At 34.9% G+C, this 15,000-nt stretch overlaps 2 protein-coding genes across 24 annotated transcripts in view; one reads left to right on the forward strand and one right to left on the reverse strand.

Annotated features, from left to right (window-relative positions):
• Positions 1 to 15,000, reverse strand: part of LOC144955833 (uncharacterized) — a 35,714-nt gene that overhangs the window by 12,163 nt on the left and 8,551 nt on the right. The window contains exons 5-10 of one of the 22 annotated variants that reach the window (XM_078886038.1): positions 14,704 to 14,748; positions 11,518 to 11,562; positions 9,731 to 9,775; positions 8,014 to 8,058; positions 6,230 to 6,274; positions 1,212 to 1,352 (exon numbers count right to left, since the gene is read on the reverse strand). In XM_078886038.1, coding sequence (XP_078742164.1) covers positions 1,212 to 1,352; positions 6,230 to 6,274; positions 8,014 to 8,058; positions 9,731 to 9,775; positions 11,518 to 11,562; positions 14,704 to 14,748 — 366 coding nt within the window. Of the gene's footprint in view, positions 1 to 1,211; positions 1,356 to 6,229; positions 6,275 to 8,013; positions 8,059 to 9,730; positions 9,776 to 11,517; positions 11,563 to 14,703; positions 14,749 to 15,000 lie in introns of all 22 variants that reach the window. The other 21 variants (XM_078886036.1, XM_078886039.1, XM_078886056.1 and 18 more) reach the window with 21 other exon arrangements.
• Positions 10,928 to 15,000, forward strand: part of LOC144955931 (L-cystatin-like) — a 40,381-nt gene continuing 36,308 nt past the window's right edge. Inside the window, exon 1 of one of the 2 annotated variants that reach the window (XM_078886194.1) lies at positions 10,928 to 10,958. In XM_078886194.1, coding sequence (XP_078742320.1) covers positions 10,943 to 10,958 — 16 coding nt within the window. In that variant the 5' untranslated portion in view covers positions 10,928 to 10,942. Of the gene's footprint in view, positions 10,959 to 14,118; positions 14,150 to 15,000 lie in introns of those variants that run through there. The other variant, XM_078886201.1, reaches the window with a different exon arrangement.

Consider the following 15,000-nt stretch of genomic DNA (forward strand, 5'->3'; position numbering starts at 1 on the left):
TTCCATAATTTTTTCTGGCTTTTTGACAAGTTGATAGGTCATTAAAATCAATCAATATTTGATAGGGGTTATTTTTTGTTGCCAAGTGCAGCTGTACTGATATTATCCAATCCTATTAAATCCGCACCAGGTACAGAAACACACCTTAAACATAAGTCAAAGTGCGGCTATGTGGTCTTGTGGTATGACACTCGCTTTCTGATCGGAAGGTCCTGGATTCGAGCGTCGCTCGGCGCATACTTTGTCCTTGGAAAATTCTCTTTACTTACATGATCTCACCGTACTCAGGTGTAAAATGAGAACCTGGCCATCAACAGTGTTGTTTCGAAAAAAATTGTAATATCGCCTAAAAGACGTCATGTCTCGTTCTACATGTTACGTGTTGCTATTGATCAGAGAGCCTTTGTAAAGAGCTCTGAGCACATTTAGTGGATATTGCTATATAAAAGCTCACGTTTTTTTTTAATCTGCTAGAAGCTGTGGACTGTAAAAAGTAATTAAACAAGAATGAATATAGCAGCTTCTAAAATTGCTTTTGATATTGTTTTGGCATTTTGTTCTTTTTCGGAAATTGTATATCCAGTTTTAGTCATTACTTTTCTTAATTAAATATTTTATCTTATAATACATTATGATCACATAATATAGACAGTTCTTATCAGCGTTTGTAGGGTCAACGAATCGGAGAAGAGTATTCCATTCAAAGCGGCTCGAGAAAAATGTAGTCTTTTTAAACATTATAGTGGACTTTTAAAAAATATGTATTGCTTTATCCTACGAACACTGATAAAAACAGATGCTGTCTTCTGGTGAAAAATCTATATAGAGATTCCCCACATTGTCCAAACACTCTGCGGAAAGTAGTGAACCAATTTAATTTATTCTGCTTACCTCTTATTTCGACATTCATGTTTTGAATGATGTTTTTAAGCATGATCCGATGCATTGGGAAGCGAAAAACATCTTCTTAAATTATAATTTTACACGGACTCAACTTCATGATTAAGTTGTTGGTGGTGATATGATGATGATGATGATGATGATGATGATGATGATGATGATGATGAGGTGATGATGATGAAGATGGTGATGATGATGATGATGATGATGATGATGATGATGATGGTGATGATGATGATGACAACGACCACGACGTAGACAATTAAGGCTATGAATATAACGCGGTATTGGAAATTAAAGCAAAAATTAACCTGTTTAGTAACAGTTCCTTTTCCAGATGGAATCAAACGGTACATTGAATTTGATGCCAAATTGGCACGGCGAGTGACGGACTTCAGGGCTTCTTGCACGAGACCATCATTTAGATTTTCGGGTTCTTCGCCTCCCAGGAGCTGCTTTTGTATGGATGGAAAAAGTATAGCAATAACTTAAAATATACTTCTTCATCATGAACCAGATTTATATCAAAATAATTACCTACTGGCCAAAAACATGTGGAAACCCAAAAGATCGGCCAAAAACTCAAGTGTGTGTCAACCAATAATTTTGTAGCAAAACTGGATTGAAGTTAGCTGATGATTTCCGATTGATGGAAATCTTAACAATCAGATTCAACTGGATGGGGTTCCTGACCACCCATAGTGGGCAGGGATGTACTTACTGTGTCTTCTGTCCCCCTATATCTGTTTTCCAAAATGCTTTCTGTCTTTGGGATGAGATTACTTGGTTTTGTCTTGGCCCTGGTCGAATACCCTAGCTGAGAGGGAAACAGTCAAATGAATAGTTAGAGTTTTGGGAGATGATATATTTTTCCTTGTAAATCATCTTTCTGTTATTCACTGTATTATGTTTTGTTTACAGATTATATATGATTTCTAAACATTTGAGTGTATTCCTCTTATGGGGAGCTTGTGCCTGCGTCTGAATGAGACTTTTAAGTGATCTCAAACTAAGCACATTGATAGTGTGCTCTTGGAATCTACTACATCTGTTTCCTATTTGAACCCATTCCCCTTTGTCTTACCTTTTCTTGGGTGGTTGAATTGTAATTTTAGAAATGCTTACTATCCAATTTTCTTCCTTTTTACTGGCGCTGATATGACATTAATGTGTTGCAAGCGCGTAAAACCCTTAAAAAACATAAAATCAATCCTATTCAATGTTGAATGCAAAGATGAAAAGACAAAAGAGATAATTTTGTATACGAGAATGTGTTTAGCCTTCAGCACATATCTTGAACAAAATCAATCTAGATTACTAAAGCCTTATTTGCTAAAAAAAACTGGACATACGTATCAAATTCCAAGATTCCAAGAGCACACTATCAGTATACTTAGTTTGAGATCGCCTAAAAGTCTCATCCAGGCACCTGCACAGGATCCAACTATGAGCAATACTGTTTATAGAACTGGATTAAAGGCTTCCTTAATTATCGAATGCAAAGAGCAATTTTCAATGTGGTGGGGTCGGATTTTAAGCATGTTATTTTGGTGTACCCCAAGGAAGTGTATTGGGACCACTTTTATTTCTTTTATATATAAATGATTTACCATGTGGCATAAATTCAGCCTGCAAACTGTTTGCAGACGATACGAAGATATATAGTACAACTGAGCATCATAACATTCTACAAAATTATATATATATATATTCACATTTCAAAATGTCTACATCATGGCATTTGGATGTTAATCTTTCGAAATGTAAAGTATATCATAATATAAGAACAAATAATCTATGTCATAATTATTTTAAGGATACCTCTATGTCAAATCTACTTTCCGTTGTACCTAATGAAAAAGATGTGGGAGTTACTTCTGATGCATTTTATAATTTTGATGTACATGTTGATAATTGTGTAAGCCGTGCAAACAGAATGATGGGAATAATAATCTAGAACCTTTATAAATCTTGATAAAACCATGTTTTTGTATTTGTATAAATCACTCGTTCGACCAATTCTAGAATACGGAAATTGCATCTGGAGCCCATTATATATAAGACAATCTATTAGTATTGAATGTGTACAGAGGAGCGCTACCAAAAATATATATGCAATACAGTATTTATCTTTTAGGAAAGTTTAGAATTTCTTGACTTACCAAGTTTTACATATAAAGAGAATTCGTGGGGAGTTCAAGTTCATAGATTAGTACATGCTCTGAATAGTATAGACTTCTGATTTTTTTTAAATATTCTAATATTTATTTTACTAGAGGGGACAAGTTTAACATGTTTGTCACCAGATGCAAAAGAAACATAAGACATATATTCGGTATTCGTATTGTCCAGAAATGGAACAATTTGAAATTTGAAATGCAAAATCTATGGATTATTTCAAGGTGTTAGTAGACAGGGAATTATATGACGAGAGATTTATATATGACGAATAATACTTGGTTGCACTGCTGTTGATATGCCTTTCAATCTTGTATGTAAATACCATGCATTGTTTCCTTATTATGGTTATCTTCTCTATGTATGGATGTATGAGTGTGTGTGTGTGTGTGTGTTTGTGTGTGTGTGTGTGTGTGTGTGTGTGTGTGTGTGCTTTGCATGTCAAGGTGAAAGATATATGTTTGTACATCACACATATATGAGTACATTTAAGTTGATATACCATCTTTACCGAGTGTATCATTATTGTAATCTTTCAATCAATAGATTTCTAGCATTAATATTAATATTAAGGGCGTTCAAGGGAATTTATTCTACTTCACCCGTTATGTTAATATATCGAAAACATAAAACGTAACTAATAATAAAGAGATAATTTATAAGGAGAAAAAAATCATCTCCTTACTACCCAACCACTTGTACTCAGAGGAGGCAAGGGGACATGGAAACGAAACTCTAGTCCCTTTGCTTATGAGTTGCAAGGGCAGTGTTCTGTCAATTCGGACATATTTCTCTCTTCATATTTCTCTGATACAATAAAACTCGCCCTTATCTGTTGCCAATGTCACTTGTTTCTCGGTTTGTATTTTTCTTTTCGGACTGCATTGTTATTTTGTGTGTTATGTCATATCATCATTGATAATAGCCATTTAACAATACTGTTAAGATAAATAAAAGAATGACAGATTGTTTTGGATATCTCTTGGGACTGTTTGCCATGACCTTGTAAATCAAATTGTCGTTTACCCTATATATATATATATATATATATATATATATATATATATATATATATATATATATATATATACAACTTTGCATAACACGATCATAATGAAATTATATGAAACATTTAAGTGAAAAGGGTCCTCATTGGATTTGAGCCAAGAACGAGGTAGACAAATATGTCATGAACCTTTATGTTGTTCTAGAGGTTACAACATCTAAGTTGGTAGAGCACTCGCTTCACAACAAAAAAAAGATCCAATCTCGCCAATCGGTGCAGTCAAAAGTGCTTTCTTTGTTCCTGACACCTCGAACACCCATTATTTGAATAACTGGAAATGCTAGATCTGGTGAGAAGTATTTTACGACATATTCTTAGTATACTATTCAAAGGGTAGGAGGATGCGAAATCTTGTTTGAATTAACAAGGCTTGCTTGGGGAATAACTGTGGCATTGTAAAGCGCAATTTTATGTGCGCATGGTGAATCCGCTAAAATCCGTTAAAATAAATGTTTAAATACAAAGCATTTTGTTATTTTATTTGACAAATGTATGTTGATTGGACCGAGATGATCTGAAATATAAAATACATATTAACAAATCATTTTATGTCGCAGCATTCCCACCTTGATTTTTAAACAGAAACATTTATTGTGACGAGCATTGAATAGTAAAAGAATTTAATTAGTTTCTCGGCGAGCGAAAAGATAGTCACTATGGCTCTTTTGTATTGCAATGAATTGTATTTATCCTCTATCATAAAGAAATAGAAATTTACCCCACGGTTCATGTTAGTGGTTATAAATTTTCTTTTAAGTATCGTGTTCATCCCGACGTAATACCATTTTGAGACGGCGGGCCACAAATGAAGAAAATTGAGGGAATTTATATTTATTATGTTGACACCCCCTATATTATGAAAATTGATTCACAGACAATAGACAATCATTTTCTGCCGTACTCTGAAAAAGCCCATATTTAAAAATATGGCCAGAAAACTCGTCCTTCAAATATCGTTCGATTTAAATGACAGATCGATATTTGAAGGACGAGTTTTCTGGCCTAATTTTTAAAGGGATTTTCCAGAGTACGACAGTTGTGCCGTATGACTCTCGAGACAGTGGAAGCTTACTGTCTTAGATAGAATTAAATTTATCTTCATCCGAGGCGAAATAATTTATTTTAGAACAGTGTTGATGAAAACCATTTCTCACGACTACAAATTTGTGTTATAATCATAATTAATCAAATTCTATTTACTCATCCCATGGGAGAATTTGTTTAAAAGGCGTGTTTCAAGAGAAGACTGGAATAACCAAGTCCTCAGGCGCAGTGCAGCGCCGTAAACTGGGCTAGGGCGAAAAAAATTGCTCAAGGCCACATAGCGCAGCGAGTACTCAAATTATGTACCTTTCGGGTAAGGAGCTAAGACCGCTGAGCCACACTGCCCCATGAAAACATTCATTTCAGTTCAGCCTTTGCAAGTCAAGTTGGTAATTCAGCTTTCATCAGCATTCACCACGATAATATGTCGCTTTGAGTCGATAGGTGACATGTCGGGAATCCTTAAATGTCGCAGAATTTTGGTGAGATATTTTTATGCTAATGTTTGCGAGATGATTGTGATTCCACGATATTATAATATATGATTGCCTCCATTAGTAGTTTTTTAAAAAAATCAACCAGTCAGTAATATCTATTCCTAAAAAAAATCCCATCTTTTAGTATAAAAGCCAACAGTTGATGATGTTATGCACAATCATTTTATTTTTAAAAATTATTTTAGTTGATGGGAGAGGGATGCTGTTTTATGCAATGTTTGTATCTGTATCTATATAGACTGTTTAAATTCTTTGTTTTTTTTCTTATCTTTTTCTATTTGTTTAAAATTGCTTTCATTTCTTACATGGCTCTTTTTTTAAATTTTGCTTTGTTAAATAAATCTATTAAGACCGACGTGTACATATATGCAAGTCTGACATCCGAACCCACTTGTGGGCCTAGTCAAACAATGTTGTAATGGACAATATTTTCCGTCATATTTTGAGATCCATTATAAAAATGTGCCCATAAGGAATTGGTTTATCAGACCTGAAAATAAGCTCACGTCATTTTGACCTTTCTATTATTTGTGTTTGTTTTTACCTCTCCGTGTGGCTTGTAGTCGTGGTCGTCTCCACCAAGGAGTTTCTGCAAACAATGACGATAAAAAGACATGAATGAACATAGACATGTGACCGCTCATATCAAAACAATATCAAGTCAGGGTGAACCAGATGCTTATCGTTGAATTAAAATATAAATTTACAACACATGAGTCAAAGTAATTGCCTGTCATGAAGAAAATGAGTTTGTTGCCTCAAGCAAGAATTTGTTTTCATTTTTACCATTCACTTCGTAATTTTACCAACAGTCACTAGCTTCACTCAGCGATTCTCACGTTTCCTTTACTCAAGGTTACTTCATGCTTATGCACGTGATAGAATAGGCATAGGATACTTTTTGAGAAAAGACGCTTTTGATAATAATAGATGGATTATGGGTTTTTATTGGAAACAGATTGTGATTTGTTGATTGATGTGCACGAAATTGTGGGACTCGATGCGAAAAGGTGTGTGAAAACGATGGTTGAACAAACAAGGAAAAATGGGTTGTCAAAAGAAAAAAAAAGCCGGCAGAGAGGACTGATTTTGTTTGTGAATTGAGTTTTATTGTTATTTTGTGTAGATTAAACCACACAGTTACAATCTGGTACGTGTTTCAATCATAAAAAAAATGGCCAGAAAACTCGTCCTTCAAATATCGTTCGATTTAAATGACAGATCGATATTTGAAGGACGAGTTTTCTGGCCAAATTTTAAAGGGATTTTCCAGAGTACGACAGTTGTTCCGTATGACTCTCGAGACAGTGGAAGCTTACTGTCTTAGATAGAATTAAATTTATCTTCATCCGAGGCGAAATAATTTATTTTAGAACAGTGTTGATGAAAACCATTTCTCACGACTACAAATTTGTGTTATAATCATAATTAATCATATTCCCTTTACTCATCCCATGGGAGAATTTGTTTAAAAGGCGTGTTTCAAGGGAAGACTGGAATAACCAAGTCCTCAGGCGCAGTGCAGCGCCGTAAACTGGGCTAGGGCGAAAAAATTTGCTCAAGGCCACATAGCGCAGCGAGTACTCAAATTATGTACCTTTCGGGTAAGGAGCTAAGACCGCTGAGCCACACTGCCCCATGAAAACATTCATTTCAGTTCAGCCTTCGCAAGTCAAGCTGGTAATTCAGCTTTCATCAGCATTCACCACGATAATATGTCGCTTTGAGTCGATAGGTGACATGTCGGGAATCCTTAAATGTTGCCGAATTTCGGTGAGATATTTTTATGCTAAAGTTTGCGAGATGATTGTGATTCCACGATATTATAATATATGATTGCCTTCATTAGTAGTTTTTTAAAAAAATCAACCAGTCAGTAATATCTATTCCTAAAAAAATCCAATCTTTTAGTACAAAAGCCAACAGTTGATGATGTTATGCACAATCATTTTATTTTTAAAAATTATTTTAGTTGATGGGAGGGATGCTGTTTTATGCAATGTTTGTATCTGTATCTATATAGACTGTTTAAATTCTTTCTTTTTTTCTTATCTTTTTCTATTTGTTTGAAATTGCTTTCATTTCTTACATGGCTCTTTTTTAAAATTTTGCTTTGTTAAATAAATCTATTAAGACCGACGTGTACATATATGCAATTCTGACATCCGAACCCACTTGTGGGCCTAGTCAAACAATGTTGTAATGGACAATATTTTCCGTCATATTTTGAGATCCATTATAAAAATGTGCCCATAAGGAATTGGTTTATCAGACCTGAAAATAAGCTCACGTCATTTTGACCTTTCTATTATTTGTGTTTGTTTTTACCTCTCCGTGTGGCTTGTAGTCGTGGTCGTCTCCACCAAGGAGTTTCTGCAAACAATGACGATAAAAAGACATGAATGAACATAGACATGTGACCGCTCATATCAAAACAATATCAAGTCAGGGTGAACCAGATGCTTAACGTTGAATTAAAATATAAATTTACAACACATGATCAAAGTATTGCCCTCTGAAGAAAATGAGTTGTTGCCTCAAGCAAATTTGTTTCATTTTTACATTCACTTCGTATTTTACCACAGTCACTAGCTTCACTCAGCGATTCTCACGTTCCTTTACTCAAGTTGCTCATGCTATGCACGTGATAGAATAGGCATAGGATACTTTTTGAGAAAAGACGCTTTGATATAATAGATGGTTATGGTTTTTATTGAAACATTTGTGATTTGTTGATTGATGTCACGAAATTGTGGACTCGATGCGAAAAGGTTGTGAAAACGATGTTTGAACAAACAGGAAAAATGGGTTTCAAAAGAAAAAAAAAGCCGGCAAGAGGACGATTTTGTTTGTGAATTGATTTTATTGTTATTTTGTGTAATTAAACACACAGTTACAATTGGTACGTGTTTCAATCATAAAAAAAATGCCAGAAAACTCGTCCTTCAAATATCGTTCGATTAAATGACAGATCGATATTGAAGGACGAGTTTTCTGCAAATTTTTAAAGGATTTCCAGAGTACGACAGTTGTGCCGTATGACTCTCGAGACAGTGGAAGCTACTGTCTTAGATAGAATTAAATTATCTCATCGAGGCGAATAATTTATTTTAGAACAGTGTTGATGAAAACCATTTCTCACGACTACAAATTTGTGTATAATCATAATTAACATATTCCCTTTACTCATCCATGGAGATTTGTTTAAAAGGCGTGTTTCAAGGGAAACTGGAATAACCAAGTCCTCAGGCATGCAGCGCCGTAAACTGGGCTAGGGCGAAAAATTTGCTCAAGGCCACATAGCGCAGCGAGTACTCAAATTATGTACCTTTCGGTAAGGAGCTAAACCGCTGAGCCACACTGCCCCATGAAAACATTCATTTCAGTTCAGCCTTCGCAAGTCAGCTGGTAATTCAGCTTTCATCAGCATTCACCACGATAATATGTCGCTTTGAGTCGATAGTGACATGTCGGATCCTTGAATGTCGAATTTCGTGAGATATTTTAGCTAAAGTTTGCGAGATGTGTGATTCCACGATATTATAATATATGATTGCCTTCATTAGTAGTTTTTAAAAAAATCAACCAGTCAGTAATATCTATTCCTAAAAAAATCCAATCTTTTAGTACAAAAGCCAACAGTTGATGATGTTATGCACAATCATTTTATTTTTAAAAATTATTTTAGTTGATGGGAGGGATGCTGTTTTATGCAATGTTTGTATCTGTATCTATATAGACTGTTTAAATTCTTTCTTTTTTTTCTTATCTTTTTCTATTTGTTTGAAATTGCTTTCATTTCTTACATGGCTCTTTTTTAAAATTTTGCTTTGTTAAATAAATCTATTAAGACCGACGTGTACATATATGCAATTCTGACATCCGAACCCACTTGTGGGCCTAGTCAAACAATGTTGTAATGGACAATATTTTCCGTCATATTTTGAGATCCATTATAAAAATGTGCCCATAAGGAATTGGTTTATCAGACCTGAAAATAAGCTCACGTCATTTTGACCTTTCTATTATTTGTGTTTGTTTTTACCTCTCCGTGTGGCTTGTAGTCGTGGTCGTCTCCACCAAGGAGTTTCTGCAAACAATGACGATAAAAAGACATGAATGAACATAGACATGTGACCGCTCATATCAAAACAATATCAAGTCAGGGTGAACCAGATGCTTAACGTTGAATTAAAATATAAATTTACAACACATGAGTCAAAGTAATTGCCCGTCCTGAAGAAAATGAGTTTGTTGCCTCAAGCAAGAATTTGTTTTCATTTTTACGATTCACTTCGTAATTTTACCAACAGTCACTAGCTTCACTCAGCGATTCTCACGTTTCCTTTACTCAAGTTTGCTTCATGCTTATGCACGTGATAGAATAGGCATAGGATACTTTTTGAGAAAAGACGCTTTTGATAATAATAGATGGATTATGGTTTTTATTGGAAACAGTTTGTGATTTGTTGATTGATGTGCACGAAATTGTGGGACTCGATGCGAAAAGGTGTGTGAAAACGATGGTTGAACAAACAAGGAAAAATGGGTTGTCAAAAGAAAAAAAAAGCCGGCAGAGAGGACTGATTTTGTTTGTGAATTGAGTTTTATTGTTATTTTGTGTAGATTAAACCACACAGTTACAATCTGGTACGTGTTTCAATCATAAAAAAAATGGCCAGAAAACTCGTCCTTCAAATATCGTTCGATTTAAATGACAGATCGATATTTGAAGGACGAGTTTTCTGGCAAAATTTTTAAAGGGATTTTCCAGAGTACGACAGTTGTGCCGTATGACTCTCGAGACAGTGGAAGCTTACTGTCTTAGATAGAATTAAATTTATCTTCATCCGAGGCGAAATAATTTATTTTAGAACAGTGTTGATGAAAACCATTTCTCACGACTACAAATTTGTGTTATAATCATAATTAATCATATTCCCTTTACTCATCCCATGGAGAATTTGTTTAAAAGGCGTGTTTCAAGGGAAGACTGGAATAACCAAGTCCTCAGGCGCAGTGCAGCGCCGTAAACTGGGCTAGGGCGAAAAAATTTGCTCAAGGCCACATAGCGCAGCGAGTACTCAAATTATGTACCTTTCGGGTAAGGAGCTAAGACCGCTGAGCCACACTGCCCCATGAAAACATTCATTTCAGTTCAGCCTTCGCAAGTCAAGCTGGTAATTCAGCTTTCATCAGCATTCACCACGATAATATGTCGCTTTGAGTCGATAGGTGACATGTCGGGAATCCTTGAATGTTGCAGAATTTCGGTGAGATATTTTTATGCTAAAGTTTGCGAGATGATTGTGATTCCACGATATTATAATATATGATTGCCTTCATTAGTAGTTTTTAAAAAAAAATCAACCAGTCAGTAATATCTATTCCTAAAAAAATCCAATCTTTTAGTACAAAAGCCAACAGTTGATGATGTTATGCACAATCATTTTATTTTTAAAAATTATTTTAGTTGATGGGAGGGATGCTGTTTTATGCAATGTTTGTATCTGTATCTATATAGACTGTTTAAATTCTTTCTTTTTTTTTTCTTAATTTTTTCTATTTGTTTGAAATTGCTTTCATTTCTTACATGGCTCTTTTTTTAAATTTTGCTTTGTTAAATAAATCTATTAAGACCAACGTGTACATATATGCAAGTCTGACATCCGAACCCACTTGTGGGCCTAGTCAAACAATGTTGTAATGGACAATATTTTCCGTCATATTTTGAGATCCATTATAAAAATGTGCCCATAAGGAATTGGTTTATCAGACCTGAAAATAAGCTCACGTCATTTTGACCTTTCTATTATTTGTGTTTGTTTTTACCTCTCCGTGTGGCTTGTAGTCGTGGTCGTCTCCACCAAGGAGTTTCTGCAAACAATGACGATAAAAAGACATGAATGAACATAGACATGTGACCGCTCATATCAAAACAATATCAAGTCAGGGTAAACCAGATGCTTAACGTTGAATTAAAATATAAATTTACAACACATGAGTCAAAGTAATTGCCCGTCATGAAGAAAATGAGTTTGTTGCCTCAAGCAAGAATTTGTTTTCATTTTACGATTCACTTCGTAATTTTACCAACAGTCACTAGCTTCACTCAGCGATTCTCACGTTTCCTTACTCAAGTTTGCTTCATGCTTATGCACGTGATAGAATAGGCATAGGATATTTTTTGAGAAAAGACGCTTTTGATAATAATAGATGGATTATGGTTTTTATTGGAAACAGTTTGTGATTTGTTGATTGATGTGCACGAAATTGTGGGACTCGATGCGAAAAGGTGTGTGAAAACGATGGTTGAACAAACAAGGAAAAATGGGTTGTCAAAAGAAAAAAAAAGCCGGCAGAGAGGACTGATTTTGTTTGTGAATTGAGTTTTATTGTTATTTTGTGTAGATTAAACCACACAGTTACAATCTGGTACGTGTTTCAATCATAAAAAATGGCAAAAATCGTCCTCAAAACGTCGATTAAATGACAGATCGATATTGAGAGATTCTGCAAAATTTTTAGGATTTCCAAACGACATGTGCGTAACTCTCGACAGTGGAAGCTACTGCTTAATAGAATTAAATTTATCTTACAGCAATAATTTATTTTAGAACATTTAAAAACCTTTCTCCGACTACAAATTTGTTTATAACAAATTAATCATATCCTTACTCACCCATGGAGAATTTTAAAGGGTTTTCAAGGAAGAGAATAACAATCCAGGCGCAGTGCAGCGCGAACTGCAGGGCAAAAATTTGCCAAGCCAAGCGCACGGTACTCAATATTACTTCGTAGAAACCCTGACCACATGCCCCATGAACATCATTTTCCCTCGCAATCAAGCTGGTATTCGCTTTCACAGCTTCACCACGATAATATGTCGCTGACAAGTACATGCGGGACTGAGTTGCGAATTCGGTGAATATTTTATGCAAAGTTGCGAGATGATTGGATTCCACGATATATAATATATATTGCCTTCTGTAGTTTTAAAAAAATCACCAGTCAGTATATTCTAAAATCATCTTAGACAAAGCAACAGTTGATGATGTTCCATCATTTTTTTAAATATTAGTGATGGGTCGTTTTAGAATTTATCTTACTATATACTTTAATCTTCTTTTTTTCTAATTTTTATTGTTGAAATTGCTTTCATTTCTACAGGCTCTTTTTTTAAATTTGTTGTTAAATAAACTATAGACACGTGTACTATGCAATTGAACCCACTGTGGGCTATCAACATGTATGACAATTTCGTCATATTGGACCAAAAACCATGTGTTATCACCTAAAAACTCACTCATTGACTTCTATATTGTGTTGTTTTACCTCCGTGGTTGTATCGGGTCGCTCACAGGAGTTCGCAAACAACGATAAAAACATGAATAACAAACAGGACCGCTCATCAAAACAATATCAAGTCAGGAACAATGCTAACTTAATAAAATATAATACAACACATAGCAAGTATTGCCTCAGAAGGTTGTCCTCAAGCAAGAATGTTTCATTTTACGATTACTCGTAATTTTACAACAGTCACTAGCTTCACTCAGCGATTCTCACTTCTTTACTAATTCTCATGCTACACGGTAGAATGCATAGGATTTTGAAAGACCTTTGTAATATAATGGTTATTTTATTGAAACAGTTGTGATTTGTTGTTATTCAGAATTGTGGGACTCGATGCGAAAAGGTGTGTGAAAACGATGGTTGAACAAACAAGGAAAAATGGGTTGTCAAAAGAAAAAAAAAGCCGGCAGAGAGGACTGATTTTGTTTGTGAATTGAGTTTTATTGTTATTTTGTGTAGATTAAACCACACAGTTACAATCTGGTACGTGTTTCAATCATAAAAAAAATGGCCAGAAAACTCGTCCTTCAAATATCGTTCGATTTAAATGACAGATCGATATTTGAAGGACGAGTTTTCTGGCAAAATTTTTAAAGGGATTTTCCAGAGTACGACAGTTGTGCCGTATGACTCTCGAGACAGTGGAAGCTTACTGTCTTAGATAGAATTAAATTTATCTTCATCCGAGGCGAAATAATTTATTTTAGAACAGTGTTGATGAAAACCATTTCTCACGACTAACAAATTTGTGTTATAATCATAATTAATCATATTCCCTTTACTCATCCCATGGGAGAATTTGTTTAAAAGGCGTGTTTCAAGGGAAGACTGGAATAACCAAGTCCTCAGGCGCAGTGCAGCGCCGTAAACTGGGCTAGGGCGAAAAAATTTGCTCAAGGCCACATAGCGCAGCGAGTACTCAAATTATGTACCTTTCGGGTAAGGAGCTAAAACCGCTTAGCCACACTGCCCCATGAAAACATTCATTTCAGTTCAGCCTTCGCAAGTCAAGCTGGTAATTCAGCTTTCATCAGCATTCACCACGATAATATGTCGCTGTGAGTCGATAGGTGACATGTCGGGAATCCTTAAATGTCGCAGAATTTCGGTGAGATATTTTTATGCTAAAGTTTGCGAGATGATTGTGATTCCACGATATTATAATATATGATTGCCTTCCTTAGTAGTTTAAAAAAACAATCAACCAGTCAGTAATATCTATTCCTAAAAAAATCCCATCTTTTTGTATAAAAGCCAACAGTTGATGATGTTATGAACAATCATTTTATTTTTAAAAATTATTTTAGTTGATGGGAGGGATGCTGTTTTATGCAATGTTTGTATCTGTATCTATATAGACTGTTTAAATTCTTTCTTTTTTCTTATCTTTTTCTATTTGTTTGAAATTGCTTTCATTTCTTACATGGCTCTTTTTTAAAATTTTGCTTTGTTAAATAAATCTATTAAGACCGACGTGTACATATATGCAAGTCTGACATCCGAACCCACTTGTGGGCCTAGTCAAACAATGTTGTAATGGACAATATTTTCCGTCATATTTTGAGATCCATTATAAAAATGTGCCCATAAGGAATTGGTTTGTCAGACCTGAAAATAAGCTCACGTCATTTTGACCTTTCTATTATTTGTGTTTGTTTTTACCTCTCCGTGTGGCTTGTAGTCGTGGTCGTCTCCACCAAGGAGTTTCTGCAAACAATGACGATAAAAAGACATGAATGAACATAGACATGTGACCGCTCATATCAAAACAATATCAAGTCAGGGTGAACCAGATGTTTAATGTTGAATTAAAATATAAATTTACAACACATGAGTCAAAGTAATTGCCTGTCATGAAGAAAATGAGTTTGTTGCCTCAAGCAAGAATTTGTTTTCATTTTTACGATTCACTTCGTAATTTTACCAACAGTCACTAGCTTCACTCAGCGATTCTCACGT

Source organism: Berghia stephanieae, chromosome 1 (assembly GCF_034508935.2).
Source record: "Berghia stephanieae isolate SIO BIC M18660-M18661 chromosome 1, UCSD_Bste_1.3, whole genome shotgun sequence".
NCBI lineage: Eukaryota > Metazoa > Mollusca > Gastropoda > Nudibranchia > Aeolidiidae > Berghia > Berghia stephanieae.